At 36.4% G+C, this 17,717-nt stretch overlaps 1 protein-coding gene across 1 annotated transcript; it reads left to right on the forward strand.

The window, feature by feature from the left end:
* The first annotated feature begins 641 nt into the window (after positions 1–641).
* On the forward strand, positions 642–3,389 carry LOC148032832 (uncharacterized). The gene is made up of 2 exons (XM_087684180.1): positions 642–1,209; positions 2,319–3,389. Exons 1-2 carry the CDS (start codon positions 796–798, stop codon positions 2,559–2,561), a joined length of 657 nt encoding a protein of 218 aa, XP_087540306.1. The 5' UTR covers positions 642–795; the 3' UTR covers positions 2,562–3,389.
* The last annotated feature ends 14,328 nt before the right edge of the window (positions 3,390–17,717 follow it).

Below are 17,717 nucleotides of genomic sequence, written 5' to 3' on the forward strand. Positions count from 1 at the left end.
TCCGTTGTCACTTTAATGTAAAAAGTTTAAATATCTAGTACATATTCAAAATGAGAAAAAAGTTGATCCATATGAATCTTTTATAATCCAAACTAGATGCTCCGTGCCTGGACTCAGCCTGACGGGCATGATTTTTGCGAGCGGGGGCGGGTGCTGGACACGTGGCACCTGCCCCCGCATTCTCTTTTTTTCTTGTGGGGGAGGTGGAGGGCTGCCACGTGACACCCGCCCCCCACCTCTTGTTAACTAATAGTAAAGATTTTATAAAACTTTCGAGCAATGCATTCTCCATTGTCACTTTATTGGCTCCTCATTATCACTTTTTTTCAAACCCTTCATATAAAATAGAACTAGTATTAGGAAGCAGTACTTTACTAAGATAATTATAAAAAACATGGAATGCGAGAATGGAAGATTAATGGTGCTAACTTGCCAGTCCTAAAGCAGTCGCAATTAGTCGTAATTGAAGGTTTTGCTTAAAGGAGGAAATTTGCCATTCAACTTAAAGGAGGAAATTTGCCGTTCAACTTAAGGAAAAATTTATATTAATATGAGATTAAACTTAAAGAAAATGATATGTTTTATTTGCCTGGGGAGATGGTGGGTGTAAAGGGCCAAGGGATGCGAGGGAAAGGGCGTGGGTGATGGCGAGAGAGAGAGGCAGGCAGGCGCGCAGAGAAAGGCAAAGACACAGAGAGAGAGAGAGAGAGAGAGAGAGAGAGAGAGAGAGCATTTGCTTGGCTATAGTCGACTTACTGTAGCGACATAGCCTGCACAGAGAGAGAGAGAGAGAGAATGGGTGACGTGTACATGAGAGGAGAGGAGGAGAGGGAGAGCATCATCCACATGCTGCCGGAGGACCTGCCAACGGAGGACACGCTGAAGGCCATGGATACGCGGCAGGATCAGCTCCTGGCGGACGACGCCATCGCCTACTCGCCCACCTTCCACACCTTCTTCCGCCACGCCACCTGCCACATAGAGACCCTCCCCCTCCGGTGTAAAGTCGCCCTCATGGTCCTCGACCAGATCGCTACCCACGAGGCCCTGGGCCGCTCTTACCTTGGGACACACGCAACCTCCATCTCCCTCAACCTTAAGCGCCACATAGCGCTCTACAACCGCCGCATGCCCTACTTCTGGGAAGAGTTCTACGAGGCGTTCCTGTGCCACACCCCCTTCCCGCACCTCGAGGACTATTACTATCAGGTATATACCCGCATACATACATACATACATACATACATATATATATAGCCTTCTATTGAGGGGGGGAACATTTTTCCGAGCCCATACAAAAACCTTCAACCTTGACACTTTGCAAGTTTTTATCGCCTATACAAAAACCTTCAACCTCAGCAAGTTGCAAGTTTTTTCCTTAGATTTTGCAAGCTTTTCCCTTAGACTTTGCAAGGTTTTTAGTGATCTTCATTCAGAACAGCTATAAAAGCTTCAACCTCGATGATTTTTCCTTAGATTTTGCAAGTTTTTAGTGATTTCATGGAAAACATTTCTCACATCTAATGTAGAAACCTTCAACCTCAATGATTTGCAAGTGTTTTCTTACATTTTACATGCTTTGTGCTCATTTTATGACTAAAGTTGTGATGTATTTAAAATTAGAGAATATTTTCTCTAAAAGACATCAACACTTCAAAATAAACAAATGATTTATACTAGACTAGACTTTTTTGTGAACATCCTTAACTCAGTATTCACATAAAACATTATTAACTTAGTATTCACAAAAGACTTTCTTGGCTCGCCTATAGGAAAATGCTAGAACACTGTTACTGGCCCTTTTCATTTTTCCTTAAGTGGAAATATTTTTGCTTCTTCATAAGCATCACCCATTTTTCACCTAGCAATGTTGCATTACTAATAGCATGCTTGCTAGTAATAGAAGAGGCTTGCTTCATCATCATCCATTCGTAGAAGTAGTTTGAAAATAAGCCTCTTAGCTTTCTTTGTTATTTTTACCAACCCCAACCCTCCATTCATAATTGAAATGCCTTCTTAGTTATCGTTTCCTAATTGGAATGCATTGAGATTTAATATTTGCAACCACTATCTAAAAATTGGAAGGTTATACTCTAAAAGTTACCATTCACAACTCATTGCAAGCTAAGGCATCACTTGTAACTAACTATCTACAAATCATTACACATTGTTTACCACACTTTCATCATTTTTATAACTAAATTACTTTGAAATTAGGAGTTTTAAGCCTTTTAATTTTAAATTAGAATGTAAATTCTTTGAGTTTTTTCCACCTCTTATATTGTGAGGCTTTTTGGTTCTACAACGTTTTGTACCAGGTACTCAAGGTGTGTAGTGACCTTAGCCTTGCCATCCATGACATCTATGAGTGGATCAAGACAGCTCAACGCCAACTTCGCCAACAATCATCAACATCAGCCAACATGGCTATCACACTTGCACATCTCAACATGGCATGTAGAATTCCCTACCCTGCCTTTGCCATTGACCATGTCCTTAGCATCACTGCTTGTGACCCTGATGCCACTGTTGAATACTATGATGGCATCGAACCAAGTTAATTGGACAAGGGGAATAATTCCCCTTCAACCCCTTTTTTAAACAAATCAAGTCATCATCATCAGGGTATTTTTTTAAAAATAGATTTTTACTATTTGGCTATCTTTTTAAAGAAATCAAAGTTGTGGTCCCTTGTCATCAGGGTTAAGCAATAAAATTTTCCAAGCAAGCCCTTACACTTCCCAAAAGTTCCATGAGATTTTTGAGAACAACCACTTAGTTATTATGTAACTTCATCAAGAAAAGGCATCCCCTTAGGTAACCCATCTTAAGCATGTAAGGAGTATAGAACCACCATTTAACGAATGATGAATGACAAGATGCCAATTTTTTAATATTATTTAGTCTAAAAACTAGAGGCTACACTTCCTTCACCAACCTTAGTTGGTTGACCATTTATTAAAGTTCATGTAGCCTAAAAAATGAAGGCCACACATCCTTCACTAGCCCTAATTGGTTGATAATTATCTAAGGTCATTGCTCACAAAGATCGCCATTTCATCAAAGCTAGGCATTAGCTTGGCCAATGAGGGTGGGTTTCCCTTTACAATTTGTGAGATGCCAACACAAAAAGGGAAGAGGTAGGTCCATTCTCACACATAGTAGTCCCTAACTTGGTGGGAATGTGTTCAAACGACAAACTTAACAAACTCTATAAAAAAGATCACAAACTCTCACTATATTTATGTATCATTTCATATGCTTGCATCAACCCTATGACATGGCCCATGAAACATAAATCGCATCAAAACATCTATAGGAACCACTACTATACATGTACTCTTTGATGTTTTCATAAATAAGAGAAGTATTTTCTCAAGTGCCAAAGTTTTATTTTTAGCTTCGCATTCCCTTTAGTATACTCATCTACTTTTTGTTAACTTACAATGGTTAGTACATATTTGACTCTCTCTTTGGCAAGCAATGGTCTATATTGTACTCTCCACATGTGGTGATATTTATTTGGCTATACAAGTAATTCTGTATTTGAAAAAGTGCAATCTCAACATATTTTAACTCATAAAAGTTTATTTTTACAAATAAGATTCTTCAAAGGGGTTGCACCAATAGTAAACTAAAGGCATTAGTAAAAATGTTTTGTTCTAGTTAGAAAATAGATCATGTTATGGTAGGTGGTATTTGTTTCTTATTACATTCTATTTTAAAAAACCTTAAATTAATATCTTTATTTTATGAGTCAAATGCATGTATGTTAACTTTAAGAAGTTCTCTAAATCTCACCCCACTAAAAAGAATAAATAACATGTGTTAAATCATATTGTTGCTTGACACACATTGTGCATTAATAAGGCTAACATGAGGAGTCTTCTACATGTTGTTCCATACTCCAATTTGAACACATCATTTAAGATTTTGGCATATAAGGAATAATGCACTTCAATTTGAATTAGTGTTGTAATCCTCATATCAATTCAATGGAGCTACACTACATTTGACAATTAGTGTAAGTAACCAAGTAGACAACTTGACCATCTAAGAGAGATGTGAGGAGGAAAGCTCTCTATCATTGAAATAGACCATTTTTTCATTTTTGTATGCCTACTCATAAGGTTTTCAAAAACTGCTCTATTATACTATACTTTTTTATGATGTCTTGCAATCCTTGTCATTGGAGTAGGATTCCACTCCAAGCTACATTTCTCTTGGCATGTGTGTGTGTGTGTGTGTGTGTGTGTGTGTGTGTGTGTGTGTGTGTGTGTGTGTGTGTGTGTGTGTGTGTGTGTGTGTGTGTGTGTGTGTGTGTGTGTGTGTGTGTGTGTGTGTGTGTGTGTGTGTGTGTGTGTGTGTGTGTGTGTGTGTGTGTGTGTGTGTGTGTGTGTGTGTGTGTGTGTGTGTGTGTGTGTGTGTGTGTGTGTGTGTGTGTGTGTGTGTGTGTGTGTGTGTGTGTGTGTGTGTGTGTGTGTGTGTGTGTGTGTGTGTGTGTGTGTGTGTGTGTGTGTGTGTGTGTGTGTGTGTGTGTGTGTGTGTGTGTGTGTGTGTGTGTGTGTGTGTCCCTTCAGCAATGAAAGAATTTAGAATTATATAAAAATTTATAAATAATCTTAAATTTTGCAACTAATCCCAATAAATATATTGAGACATAGTCCTTTAATATTGTCATGGCTAGGCCACATGGCTACCAGAGATTAAGAAAGATAACCGTGAGGGTAACAACTCAAGGAGAGACCTTGAAAGAGGGTGAACAAATGTATATATAAAGGGAGAAATACAATGAATGAGGGGCTAGTTTTCCTACTCTACAACAATGTGGGTCCATAGTCTAAATTACTCACTCTTTTCTTAGTGTAACTGTACATCGCATTGGTGGAGGCGACGATCAACACCATCTCCTCTTTGATGTCTTTACACCAATCTCTAGGCAACAACATGAGTCTAATTCCTCATGCCATCCTGAAGCAGCTCCCATCTCACCACCACACAGCTCACAATAACTCACAGGTCACTACAGCTCCATCCCGCCACAAAGCAACCTGCCATAATATAAGTGATTTATCCTGCAAGTGTAGACACACATCCACTTGATGAGTCGGCCTACCTCTCCTCACCACCATCCTTCCTCTCCACCATACGAAGATGTCCCCATGAATGTAGAGTTTGCCACAAAAAATTAGAGTAGTACCATTGAACAAATATCCTATGCCATATATTCCCCTCATCCTACAAGTAAACCACACCAACCACCACACATTAGCAGATTTATTGGCCCACAATCATCCTCAACAATGAACAAATCCTAAAGTATGGCCTAAACCATTCGATTATCTTCCAATAGAATATGTACTCGGTTCGATAGATCATTTTGAAAATGTATCTAGTCATCACACATGGGCAGTTGAACTCAAATAATAGGAAATCCAAGTAATACTAGGGCATAGTGGCTCCATGGTTTATGCAGCAACCAATCCAGACAAAAGCAAGCTAGTCTCTCATGAAAGAGGCATTGATCAATGATTTTGTGCAACATGATGTTACGCAAGCCCGACAATAATTGGATAACCTCAAACAAAAACAATATGAGCCAGTGTGGCACAATTCACATTCAAACTCAACTAGCCACTACTAAGAGAGTAGACCCAACCAAGCCAAAGGAAATGAAGCTGTTTTTCTTTGGCCACGTTTGCTCCATGACATATCCCCCATAGAGTGTGCAACCAAGGTCCAACTACTTTCCACCAAGTTGTACAAATAAAACAACAAATCAAAGGAAATACCCATTGAGACACATTAAACACAACAATCCAATCCACTATGAAAATGTCATTGGATCAGCCTACAACCATGGAGATAGATGTGCAAAACACACAACTATCACAAAGAAGGAAATCTAGCTTCAACTACTAAGCTACCTACAAAAGACAACCAAGGTAGACCCAAATGCTTGTAGTGCAACAACTACAAACACGTAAAAAAATATTGCCACAAGCTCCAACACAAAATTTAAAAATATTTGCAAATGAGCCTGTGGAATTTGCAACAATCCCAAAAAATATATTAGTGAATGGATGATGAAGGCCACTCATTCACAATGCCACATCGAATAAAAGCCTTCAACAAGAAAAGTGTGCATAGTCATCAATAAGATTCAAGAACAAGAGATAGATGCACTCTTTGATACATAGAGTACCATTTCTTCCATAAGCCAAAGCATAGTTGATGAACCAAACACACAAAATCAAATACACACATCCCATCACTATAATCTTTAGAAATAATAGAGATTTGTATCGTACAAGGTGATTCACACCAATAACACTCGACATTAATTATAAAATAGACAAACATACATTCTATATACTCCCAACCCAAGTCTTCAAAGTCATCCTAGGACTAGATTGGCCCTTGAAAACACTCTCCATATTAGATTTCAAGACACAAACCATCAAAATGCCAAATAGAAAGCCAGTAGCCCTCAAACCTCTAGCATGTAAGGAAGAAATACTATGCACACAACTACTAAATCAAATAAGATTAGTGAATCAACATAAAAGAAAACAAGCATCAATTATCTAATTCAACAATAAAAATATCTATTTCAGCCCAAAAGAATCACTAATAAAATACACTTACGAATCTATCATGAAATTAGGATCGAGATAGTGCAGTCCATCAAGATGGCCATGAGCAAAAGATCATCAAAAGAGAATCAATACATCAGTGAAGTAGTAAAAGAGATGCTAAACAAAGGAATCATCAATCTTCAAATGACTAGACCTCGAAACCACACTTGGTACAAAAGGATGACAATACATACTGTTTTCTCATTGATTTTTGGCCCTTCAATAAAGTAACACAACATGATGTATACCCACTTCCAAGATTAGATGATTTGTTGGATACATTAGAAAGATCTAGATATTTCACATCATTGCATCTTGCCTCTAGATATTGGCAAATGCCACTAGCAAAAAAGAATGCCCATAGCACAACCTTCTAGACAACAACAATATTATATCAATTTAAAAGAATGCCCTTTGGACTCAATGATTTGGGAAATATATTCCAACACATGGGGAATAGAACTTTAAATATATCATAGAAAGAAAGGTGTTGGCTATCTACTTAGAAAATATGCTCATTCATACCAAAACATGGGAACAACATAAAGAGATAGTCATAGAAGTTCTCACAAGGATCCACAAATATAACTTATAGCTCTAGCCATGAAAATGTAAATAAAGAGCAACATCCTTCAAATTTCTAGGCTTTATCATTTCAGCAACAAGTATGTGCATAGATCCCATCAAAGTAAATGCAATTCACCAATTTGCAAGACTTACAACAACAAAATATTTTGCAAAGTTTTTGTAAATTAGTAACTTTTTCAACAAGGTTCATACCAAATTTGGCTACAAAGACACAACCACTGAGGAATCTACTAAAAAAGATACAAAAGTATGAATGGGCACTGATTTGCAAGAAAAGTTGCCAGCAACTAAAAAGTGAAATGGAAATGTCAGCACAATAACAATATCCATATTTTTACAAACCACTTAAGTTACAAGCTGACGTATCAAATAAAGGCCTAGGTGTAGTCTTGCTACATCAAAATGATGGTGATAAATGGTATCCAATATCTTATGTGTGCACGTCACTTACCAAAGTTGAAGAAAACTATAGCACAACAAAAAATGAACTTTTAGTCATTGTTTAGGCCATCAACAAGTTACACCCATACCTCCATGTAAATAAATTTATTATTAAGATAGGTCATTAGCCTCTCATACCCATGATGTAGAAAGCTCATCCGATATGTGGATTACTATGTTGGATTCTAACACTACAAGAGTATCAATACATGAAATGCCAAAAAAAATGTGATAATCGATAGCCTATCAAGAAATCTAGAAACACAAAACACCTAGCCATGCAACACTCTTGTGGATAAAAGCACACTCTCAACATTGCAACAACAAGATCCCAAGATAATAGAAATCATACATCAAATAAGAAACAACACACAACATACATACCTACATAAATATCCAGGCAAAGACAACCTACTATACTACATAGAGCTAGATCAACAAGCACAATCTTGTGTTGAACAACCTCATTTATTCATACATGGATTATTACCACACACACAAAATGTTTGGCCACTTGGGATTTCACAAGATGGTGAACACACTAAGGAAAAGATATTACTAGCCACAAATGAGGAATACAATAGCACAATATGTTAGAGAGTGCATTACATGTCAAGCATACAAGTTCCCACCACAAAATCAAGGAAAACTACAGCCAATAACAGCATCAAGCCCATTCAAAACTGTGGGTTGGGACATCATATGTCCTTTTCTCGAATCACTACTTATCATTGACTACTTAACTCAATTAACATTCTTGCCCAAGGATAATCCTATCAAACTAGGGGTAGCAATTCAAAAGTGGAGTAATGTCAACACTTATACGAAACATGGGAATCCAACAAGTGTTCACATCTCCATATCATCCCCAAACAAATGGCTTGACAAAGAGATTAAACAAAACCATAAAACATATTATTTTAGTTTACATAGATCCACTACATCAAACATGGCACGAAATCCTCCCATTTGTGACACATACTTACAGAACCACAATTTAGGCCTCAACCCATTTTGGGAAATATTTGGTCATGACCCCATCTTCTTACCCAACTTGTCAACAATAACCATCCAGCCAAAGCATGTCGATGCCCTTGAGTGGTATGCAACCCTCTTTGAGCGACAGTTCATGCTACAATCTACAATCCAAAGAAATATACATCAAGCACATATGAGGCAAAAGAAACGATATGACCAACACCATGTTCATAAGGAATGCAAGAAGGGCGATCTTATTAGCATCGAGTTCCCCATTAGAAAGTTAGTCTTGTTGGAGTCTTTAATCCATAGATGGTTGGGCCCATATCAAATCATTGAATGCATCCTCACAATCACCAAATGGCCAACATCATGCCATCAGAATAGCACCCATTCACAGATAGTAGTGGCAACATCCACAATACATGCAATAAATAAACCAAATATCAAAAACCATCCAGGCACACAAGAAGATATCACATCATATACCAAGGTAGTAAACAAGATAAAATAAAACTTGAACAAGGAGCTAGACCTCAAAGACAGATTGTAGCACCAATATACAACATGAGAGAACTAGAGAAATAGTACAAGCTCCCAAGAAGGCCCTCGACATCAACCTATGCACCAAACAATTCAGCCACCACACAAACAAGAGAAATTTTCAAAAAAGAAGGCCCACCAAATCCATCAACGTGTCATCCCATGCACAATATCATGAATCCACCTATTATTTCCAACACACCCAACCTTATCCACCTTTTTGGGGGAGGTGTCATGGCCAGGCCACGTGGCTACCAAGTTGGTAGATGAGAGATTGAGAAAGATAAACATGAGGATAACAACTCAGGGAGAGACATTCTTGAAAGAGGGTAAACAAATGCATATATGGGGAGAAATACTGAATGAGGGGTTGGTTTTCCTACTCTCCAACTTGTGTCCATAGTTTGGATTACTCTTACTCTTTCTTACTATAATTGTACATCACAATATTATATGGCGAGATTTCCATAAAGATTTAAAAATGGTATAATTAAACCAAATTTGGTATTTTTCTTTAAAAATGGAGTAAATGTACAACCTAGCCTTTGATGATGTATGCAAATCAAATTTTCTTGAAATTTACAAAATAGAGGTAAAATAAGAAATTCAATTTTGTCCAAAATAGTCCCTAGGGTAGACTTTCCAAGCCTGAGTAAGCAAATGGTCTTAAATGTCACTTGCATCTATATAAAAATACATGCTACAATTCACATTAATGCATATTGTAGCTATCATCGCAATTGCACCTACAAAGGTGCTACAAAAACATAATGTAAGGGAAATATGTAAATTTAGCTATTTGATTTATTTAGCTAGTAACAGACAAATGTTAACTCTAGGACACTCAAAGGTATAAAATTAGGTTATTCCCATCTTCCTTTTGCTAGCATCTCCTACATTAATAAGTAATCTATAGACAAGGTTAGGAGTTAAGGGACTTGAGTCCTTTAGTAACCTTTCATCCAACTTTTGGAAGAAATTAACTCTTAAATAGCTTGTTTTTCATTTTAAAAACTCAACAAAATACAAGTTCAAATTTAAAACAATTTAAACACCAATCATAAAAAAAGACAAAGGAGGCTTAAGTCGCTACCCTTGTCCATTTTAAATAGATAACTATTCTACCAAGGTTTAATATAACGTCTCTAAACACCATTTAGCAAGGAAGCTTTAAATTAATTATTATTGATAATAAGGACAACAAAATGTCACACTAGTTAAAAACACACTTAAGTATTTTTCTCACATTTTACATAAAACTTGAGTGACACCAAGCTTAACTACTCAAAGAACCATAGCAATTTGTAAACTAGCTATCATATTTAACAATGCCATTGTCAAGTAAAGCATGTTACCCTACTAAGAATCCAATGTTTAAACATTTAGATCCTATTTATCTCTCTTACACTAATATTAGCATCAACTTCTACAAGCAAAAAATCATGTCACCCATGATTACTACATCCTTTAATCATGGACTTAAGTATTGGAGACTCATTAGAGATAATTACTTCCTTTAATCATGGATGCAAGTATTTGATATAAGTATACTATTTGATAGAGAAAGATAATGTTTATTAATCAAAGCTACTAAGATTTTTTCTAGAACTTGAATAGGCTACTAGTAGGTTTCCATTGCCACAATTGCAATTATGCTACTCACACCACCTTATCTAAGGAAATATTTTATCTATAAGAGCGAAAAAAAAAGTCTAAACTTTTAGCCTTATAGAAGATCTTTAGGATATTAAAACTATGTTATCTTTTCTAAATACTATGCTTTTAGTAGAGTAGGGTCACTTCAAGGCTTTATGCACAAGCATTAGGGCCAAAACGTGTCAAAAACAACACTTTTCTTATTCCCTAGATTAAGGAAAGGGCCAACGAGAGTTTTGCCATCTATGCAAGGATGTGGTATTCTTGTCTCCTCTAATTTGGAGATGGTAGAGTCTATTTGTGGATTTCTCCTTTTTTTCAGTCGAAATCTCTGAAATTTGACATCTTTTGGTAGTCCCAAAGCTCATAAAGCTAATAAAAGCTAAGAAAATATACAATGAAAAGGAGATGCGGTCAATACTATCAGTTTTGTAACTTTCAAGAGGCATTTGAATATTCTTTTTGGTGCCCATTGTATTTTCATTAGCCTTATTGACATTTGTTTTGAGTTCATCGACCTTTCCTCTCTAAGTTTCTTTCTTTGCATATCACCTGCACTCCCTTTTTTACATAGCTTCCACAAAGTGACATTTTCATTCTATAAACCTTTGCATCGTCTTTAATAAAAGTGATTATGGAAAGTGGGAGCCTAGAATGTTCAGTATAAATGATTGGGTTACCATATTGCCATGTTGCAAGGGCTCTCTCAAGGTGAAGAAAATGAAATGAGAGGATATCAAATATCACTGCACGGGACATATCATTGGTTTGAAAATCACAACCCAAGGGTGGTTTGATCAAGTACAACATGTTTACATAGCGAAGGAGATGTATTTGCCTCCAAATGGATGTTTTTTCTTAGTAAAGCCATTATAAGTTTAGTTTTGAGTTGAATATTATGTATGGATTTTTTGTTAAAACACATAGTAAATAGTGGATTATTGGTATTAGATTTCTTTCCATCAACAAGTTCCAAATGATAGCCCATGGAGAGCCTTAGAGAACATTCTATATAATTCATGAAGAATTTATAGACATTGTATTTGCTAATAAAATCACATGTTTTTTTAGTGAAGATAGGATTTTTATATATTATGCACAATATGTGATTCCATTAAGAGAAGATGTATATGGACATGTTGAGGATTTACCATTTCCAAGCTTTGCATCCTTGAATTGGGAGACTCTTGATGAAGTAACGGTAAAGAGCTTCAAACTCAAAATAGTCAAAGATATTCAAAAGGCTATGACTCCTGGAAGGATCTCAAGAAAGATATGCTTGCTGTGGCTTGTACCCTTACATGCCTTTGTAGCTTGTTTCAAAATAGCAAATTTATAGAGGATGAAGGCTTCATGGCTAAGTAGAAAGTTTTCATGAGGACAATTTGGATAACATTCTAGGACTATCTTAGAAATTTAGGGAATGTGACCACAAGGGTGATTTTATAGTGTGCAATGCATATCCTTAGCCTTTGGCTATATCTTACAGTATCTCTCGACAATCTCTTATCATGGGTTTTGATTATACGAGGTACAAACTTGGATATGGTACTTGGGTTCCTTTAGATTTTGATGTTGATTGTATTTCATTAAAACTAGAGGCGCAAGTAATTGGACAAGAAGTGAATGAGGTTAATGTAACTTCAAACTAGAGTCTAAAGGATGTAAGAGATACCTTGGAGTTTCTAAACAATATAACTCCTAGTTATAATTTCAAGGTCAATGGCACTACAATTGGAAGAAAAACTTAATGCTCTTTCTATGAGGCATTTTCCTCCTAACATTTTGAGTTTTGAACTATGCATATATAAACAATTTCGAATTTGTTCTTGCTTTAGAGAAGAGGGATCAAACTTCAAAGGAGAATCCTTGGTCATACCTTTCTTTGTAGAGGCAACGAAAGTTTTTTTGGTGGTTGACTTGGCTGTGTCCTTACCCTTTCTTGTAGCTTTCACTTATCTCTTGGCTTTTCCCTTGGAAGATTTAGGAGAAAGAGGGAAGTCAAGGTCCACCGGTGTTAATTTTCTATCCAAATTTATCTCAATATACCTCTCCCTTATCCATCACATGTATGACTTAGAGTAATATTTGCACTAAAAAAAAGCACAAATAATTGAGTTGAATCACAGGAGACTTTTACCTTAAAAGAAAAACATAAAAGACTTACATTTGTCCCATCTATGTTCAATAACTTTGAATCTATAGTCCTACAAACATTCAAAATGACTCTCCATCTGCAACTATGTGTATCACTTTGTAGTGGGACCTCTTGAAGGAGAAACTTGAAAGGTCTTTGAGAGTCAATAATATCTTCAAAACTAACATTCAAGTGGGTAATAACAAGTCTAGTAGCACTACAAATAAAAACTTATTAGTCAACAATAAAGAACCTACCTGCAACAAATTTATAAAACAAGGAAAAACCAAAATATAAGAGAAAGACATTGATGATACATTTTTACCATGCCATGAATTCTTGAAAGAGATTTCATAAGGATGACCTCTTGAGAAAGAACGATAGATCAGACTCCAACGTCCTCTCTGAAGTAAACATTAGTCAACAATAAACGTCCAATATGATACATTTGGGGGAACATTAGGATCTCAAAGGCTTTATAATTAGTAGAGGGGAAGGCCTTCAATACTTTGTCAAACCTATAAATTAGCCTACTCACCATACTAAAATCCTTGTTCATCCATTGTGATCCTATGTGGATGGGTAGTAGCAATGTAAGAATCATTCATGAAATCAATGGTGAAGTCCTCTACGGCCTCCTATAAACAAAATATAATTGAAAGTTGCCACTTTTTATGAAGCCCATCAATAGTGGAAACCCTAGACAATCTATTTGAAATATCATTGACCACTCTGATAAATGTTGTCTTTGGGATGAGATGGTTGGTTATCTTCTAAGCTTCTATGATCTCTTTAAAGCATCTTTGTATATAAAACCACCTTGACTTCCTCTTTCTCTTAATTGGGGTTGTTTTGGAAGGCTCCTTGGTTAGCACAACTAAAGGTCTGCCATGTTCAAGAGCTTCTAAAAGAGGTGAATGTTCCCATGGTCAAGAACAGTAGAAAGACTTGAAGGCTAAGAATTAGGAGAAGTTGGAGTTTTTTTACTGTTATTTGATGATGTGGCCTCGAGTGAAGGGTGAACAAGAATCTCTTGAGGCATTAGAGAACCCTCTGGGGGGACAACTGGGCCAATATTTTCCTTTACAAGTATCTCAAAAGCCTTTAGGGGTGGGTGTTATATGTAAACCTTCCTTACAGACTACTTCATTCTACCCATTGAATATGTTTGCTTTCACAAGGAAGAGGAGTAGGCAACAAAAAAACAACCTTCCAATACTACAAAAGGAGAGGAAAATTGATCTAAGATTGAGCAAGTATTGCATCATATCTATCAAGAATACACCCAAGATCATGCGAGGATATTGTGGGAGCTCATTAGCCAATATGATGTGAAAAAGGACCTTTAGAACCAACCAATATGTCATGAAAAAGGCCCTTTAGAACCAACCAATATGTAGTGAAAAAGGCCCTTTATAACTAGCACAAAAATTGTTAGTCGCACCATATTGGAAGATGCACCAATTGCTACATAAGACCAGTGGCCAATACAATGCAAGGGTTACTACTTGAGGTAGCATCATATGGAAGACAGAAAGCTCAATGCTGATATGTTGTGATCACAATGATTTTCCATGAATGCGAACAAGCTCAATCACTCCATATCAAAGGGTGTGAGTAAGCATTGTTACATTGTGATGAGAGGGCTCAGATGCAAGAGATAAGGTGACAAAATGATGTATTATGTGAGAAAACCTGACTTATATAGTGATATTAACCTTTTTGCAAAGAAGCCACAAGAAGCGAGAAAGAGCAAGCTACTAGAGTACGCCAAGGGAAGTCAAAGACTAAAAAAGAAAGAGGTGCAAAAGTCAAGAAGCATTCAAGGGTGATGGCCTAAAGGAATAATGATTGCATCTAGTTAGCAAAAATTCAAAGCCTGGAAGAAGAGCACTCATCAAGCTAGAAAAAAAGAGAGATAAAAGTAACATAAAAGTATCAGGCACTTTAGAAAAAATAGGAATTAAGAAAGAGTACCAAATAAATTTTATAAAATCATTTTCAAGCATCAGGCTCACTCATAGGCAAATTGTAATTAATGTGCATATAATGGCATGTGAGTGAGTGAGTTTGGACAAATAGATGGGGCACTAGGCTTGAAGAGTGGGCATTAAGAGATTACCGATGGTGTGCACCTTGTAATAAGAGATCTAGCCCAAGTTTAAATTCAAATGCCACATACATATGGTGTGAAACCTTATTGTAAATCATTCCTACAACTAATGCAAAGTAGGCTTATCTCTTTCTTCTCCACTATCTTTGCTTCCATCTCTGTGTAGCCATCTCACACTTGCAAAAGTTCTAAGACACCGGAAAGCTTATGAGCTTACTCTAAGTCTTTGTTGCATTACTCCATCACTTCCCCTCACCTTCTTGGGATCTTCCCAATTTGAAGGGTGGAAATGTAGAGACCATGTTGCAAAGACAAAGAGCTACTAGCATTAGGAAAAAAATGAACTCACAAATGGGCCCTTAAAAATAATATAGTTTAAGATGCGAGCCTTTTGGATTGTCCAATAGGAAGGCTAGATGTTGGCATCCATGGAGGGTGAATCTTCTCTCTCCAAATCTTGGGTTTTCTATTAAAAAAAGGAGTAGTGGGGGATTTAAAAAAGAGAGAATGAATAGTACACAAAATTTGAGTTTCTCTCACCTCGTATTTCCCCCCTTTTTTGGAGAATTTTCAATTTTGATTTTTTTTCCTCTCACGAAATCAGCTTGACCCAAAAGTTGAGCAATGTACCACTTTCCCTCTCTTCTCTATACTCGTGAATTTTCGTCTCCATATTGAAGCTCCCTACTGAGAGTAATTAGGGTTTTGAGCATTATGCTTACCTCTACACTTTCTTCTCCATGCAGCTCTAGATTTTGGGCAAAACACAGGTGCCCATCTCTCTTTGCATTTTCTCTTGTTTGCTATTTTTTAAATAGGGTTCGATGTCGTTTCTTATTGTTATTGTTGTTTTATTGCAGAGGTTGTTTGGGGCAAGAGACAAAGGTGCTCATCTCTCTCTCCTTTCTTTCCCCCCTCTCTCTATGTGTTGTTTCTCTTTTATGTTGTGTTTTCAATAGAATTTGATGTTGGTTCTAATTGTTGTTTTCTTGCAGAGTTTATTTGGAGCAAGAGGCAAAGGTGTTAATCTCTCTCTCTGTTTGGTTTTTTTTTTTGCTGATATCTTTTCAATACAACATAATGTTAGTGCTAACCCTTATGGTTGTTTTATTACAGAGATCATTTTGGGTGACATTGCATAAGTGCTCATCTCTCTCTCCCCCCAGGGGGTCCACTAGGGTTTACCGTATGGTACCATGTGAGTGTAAGGGAGGGGGGTTATTTAAGGGAAGGAAGGTACATTTTATAAGGTAAGGTCCCATAAATAGAGGGTAGATAAGGGGTATTTTCATATATTTCTTGCACGCATGTGACATCTCCTTATTACTACTAGTGAATCCCCTGTGTCTCTCCCTCTCTCTTTCTCTCTCTATGTTTTCTCTTTTCTATTGTTTTTTCAATATACCTTTATGTAAATACTAACTCTTGCTATTGTCTTTTGTAGAGATCAATTTGGGCAAGATTGGATAGTGCTCATTTCTTTCTCTCTCCCGCGTACTCACACACCCTCTCTTTCTTCCTCTCTGCATTATCCCTTTTTTACTATCTTTACAATAGGATTTGATGCTAGTTCTAACTTAAGTATCAATTGTTGTTGTAGCACTTAACACAAGGTAGAGCAGAGATTCTGTAGCTCAATTTACAGGTAAATCTAGCATATTTTGTGGTACCAAAATTTATTCATTTAATTAGTGACTTTTATGTTTGATGGGATTGATATTTTTTAATGTCCCTCATTTACAATGGGTTTTGATTAGCAATGATTCAATCTTATCTTCAACAGCTCAGCTTATAGGTAAATTGGCCCTATTTTGTATTGCTTCTATTCATGCAATTATCTAGATTTTTTTGTTAAAAGGGATTCATGCAAGTATTTTTGTTAAAAGGGATTCATGTAGGTGTTTTTTTGTACATGCAAGTATTGTACAAGGTTTAGGTGAAGCATATAATTCTCGATAGACTATTTTGATGTGTTGAGTGATTCCTTTGTGTTGGATTATATGGATTTGCTGGAAATCGATGGTTCAAAAATCCTCTGCTTTATTGGTCCTATGTGTCCATTTGGATCTCCATGCCAATTGGTAATGATCATGAAACTCTTGTATCGTATCATCCATATAACACACAATGTGTTGAGTCTTAGAATATCTCAGGTGTCAATCCAATGTGCATATTAAGATTTGCATGCCATGTGGCTACTATCCTTGTAACAACTACTCTATAATACCCACATTTCATACAATGTATTGAGTCAAATCAGATTCCTCTTCATTATAATAAAATTTATTTTGGCGAAATTCTCTGAGTATTCTTGTGCTATTCTTTTTATTATATTTCATGTAAATGGTATGATTAAAGTGATGCCTTGAAATTAAATCTATACTTTGTGTTGATGTATATATCCATATGTGTTTCGATATCGATGTTTATGTCTATTTACAAAAGTGTAAACATCTCTTAATGCCATGTTGATTTGTATGGCATATTGGTGATTACTGGATAGACTTAAAATGCTTATTATTTAGGAGTTAATACATACTTCTTTACATCTAATGCATAGATTATAATGCCTAAGAGAAGAACAAGCATTCTCTCGATAGAAGTACGTAACAAAAAAGATGAA

The sequence above is a fragment of the Lygodium microphyllum genome, chromosome 8 (genome assembly GCF_053477565.2).
Source record: "Lygodium microphyllum isolate KBCC chromosome 8, Lygodium_microphyllum_v1.1.10, whole genome shotgun sequence".
NCBI lineage: Eukaryota > Viridiplantae > Streptophyta > Polypodiopsida > Schizaeales > Lygodiaceae > Lygodium > Lygodium microphyllum.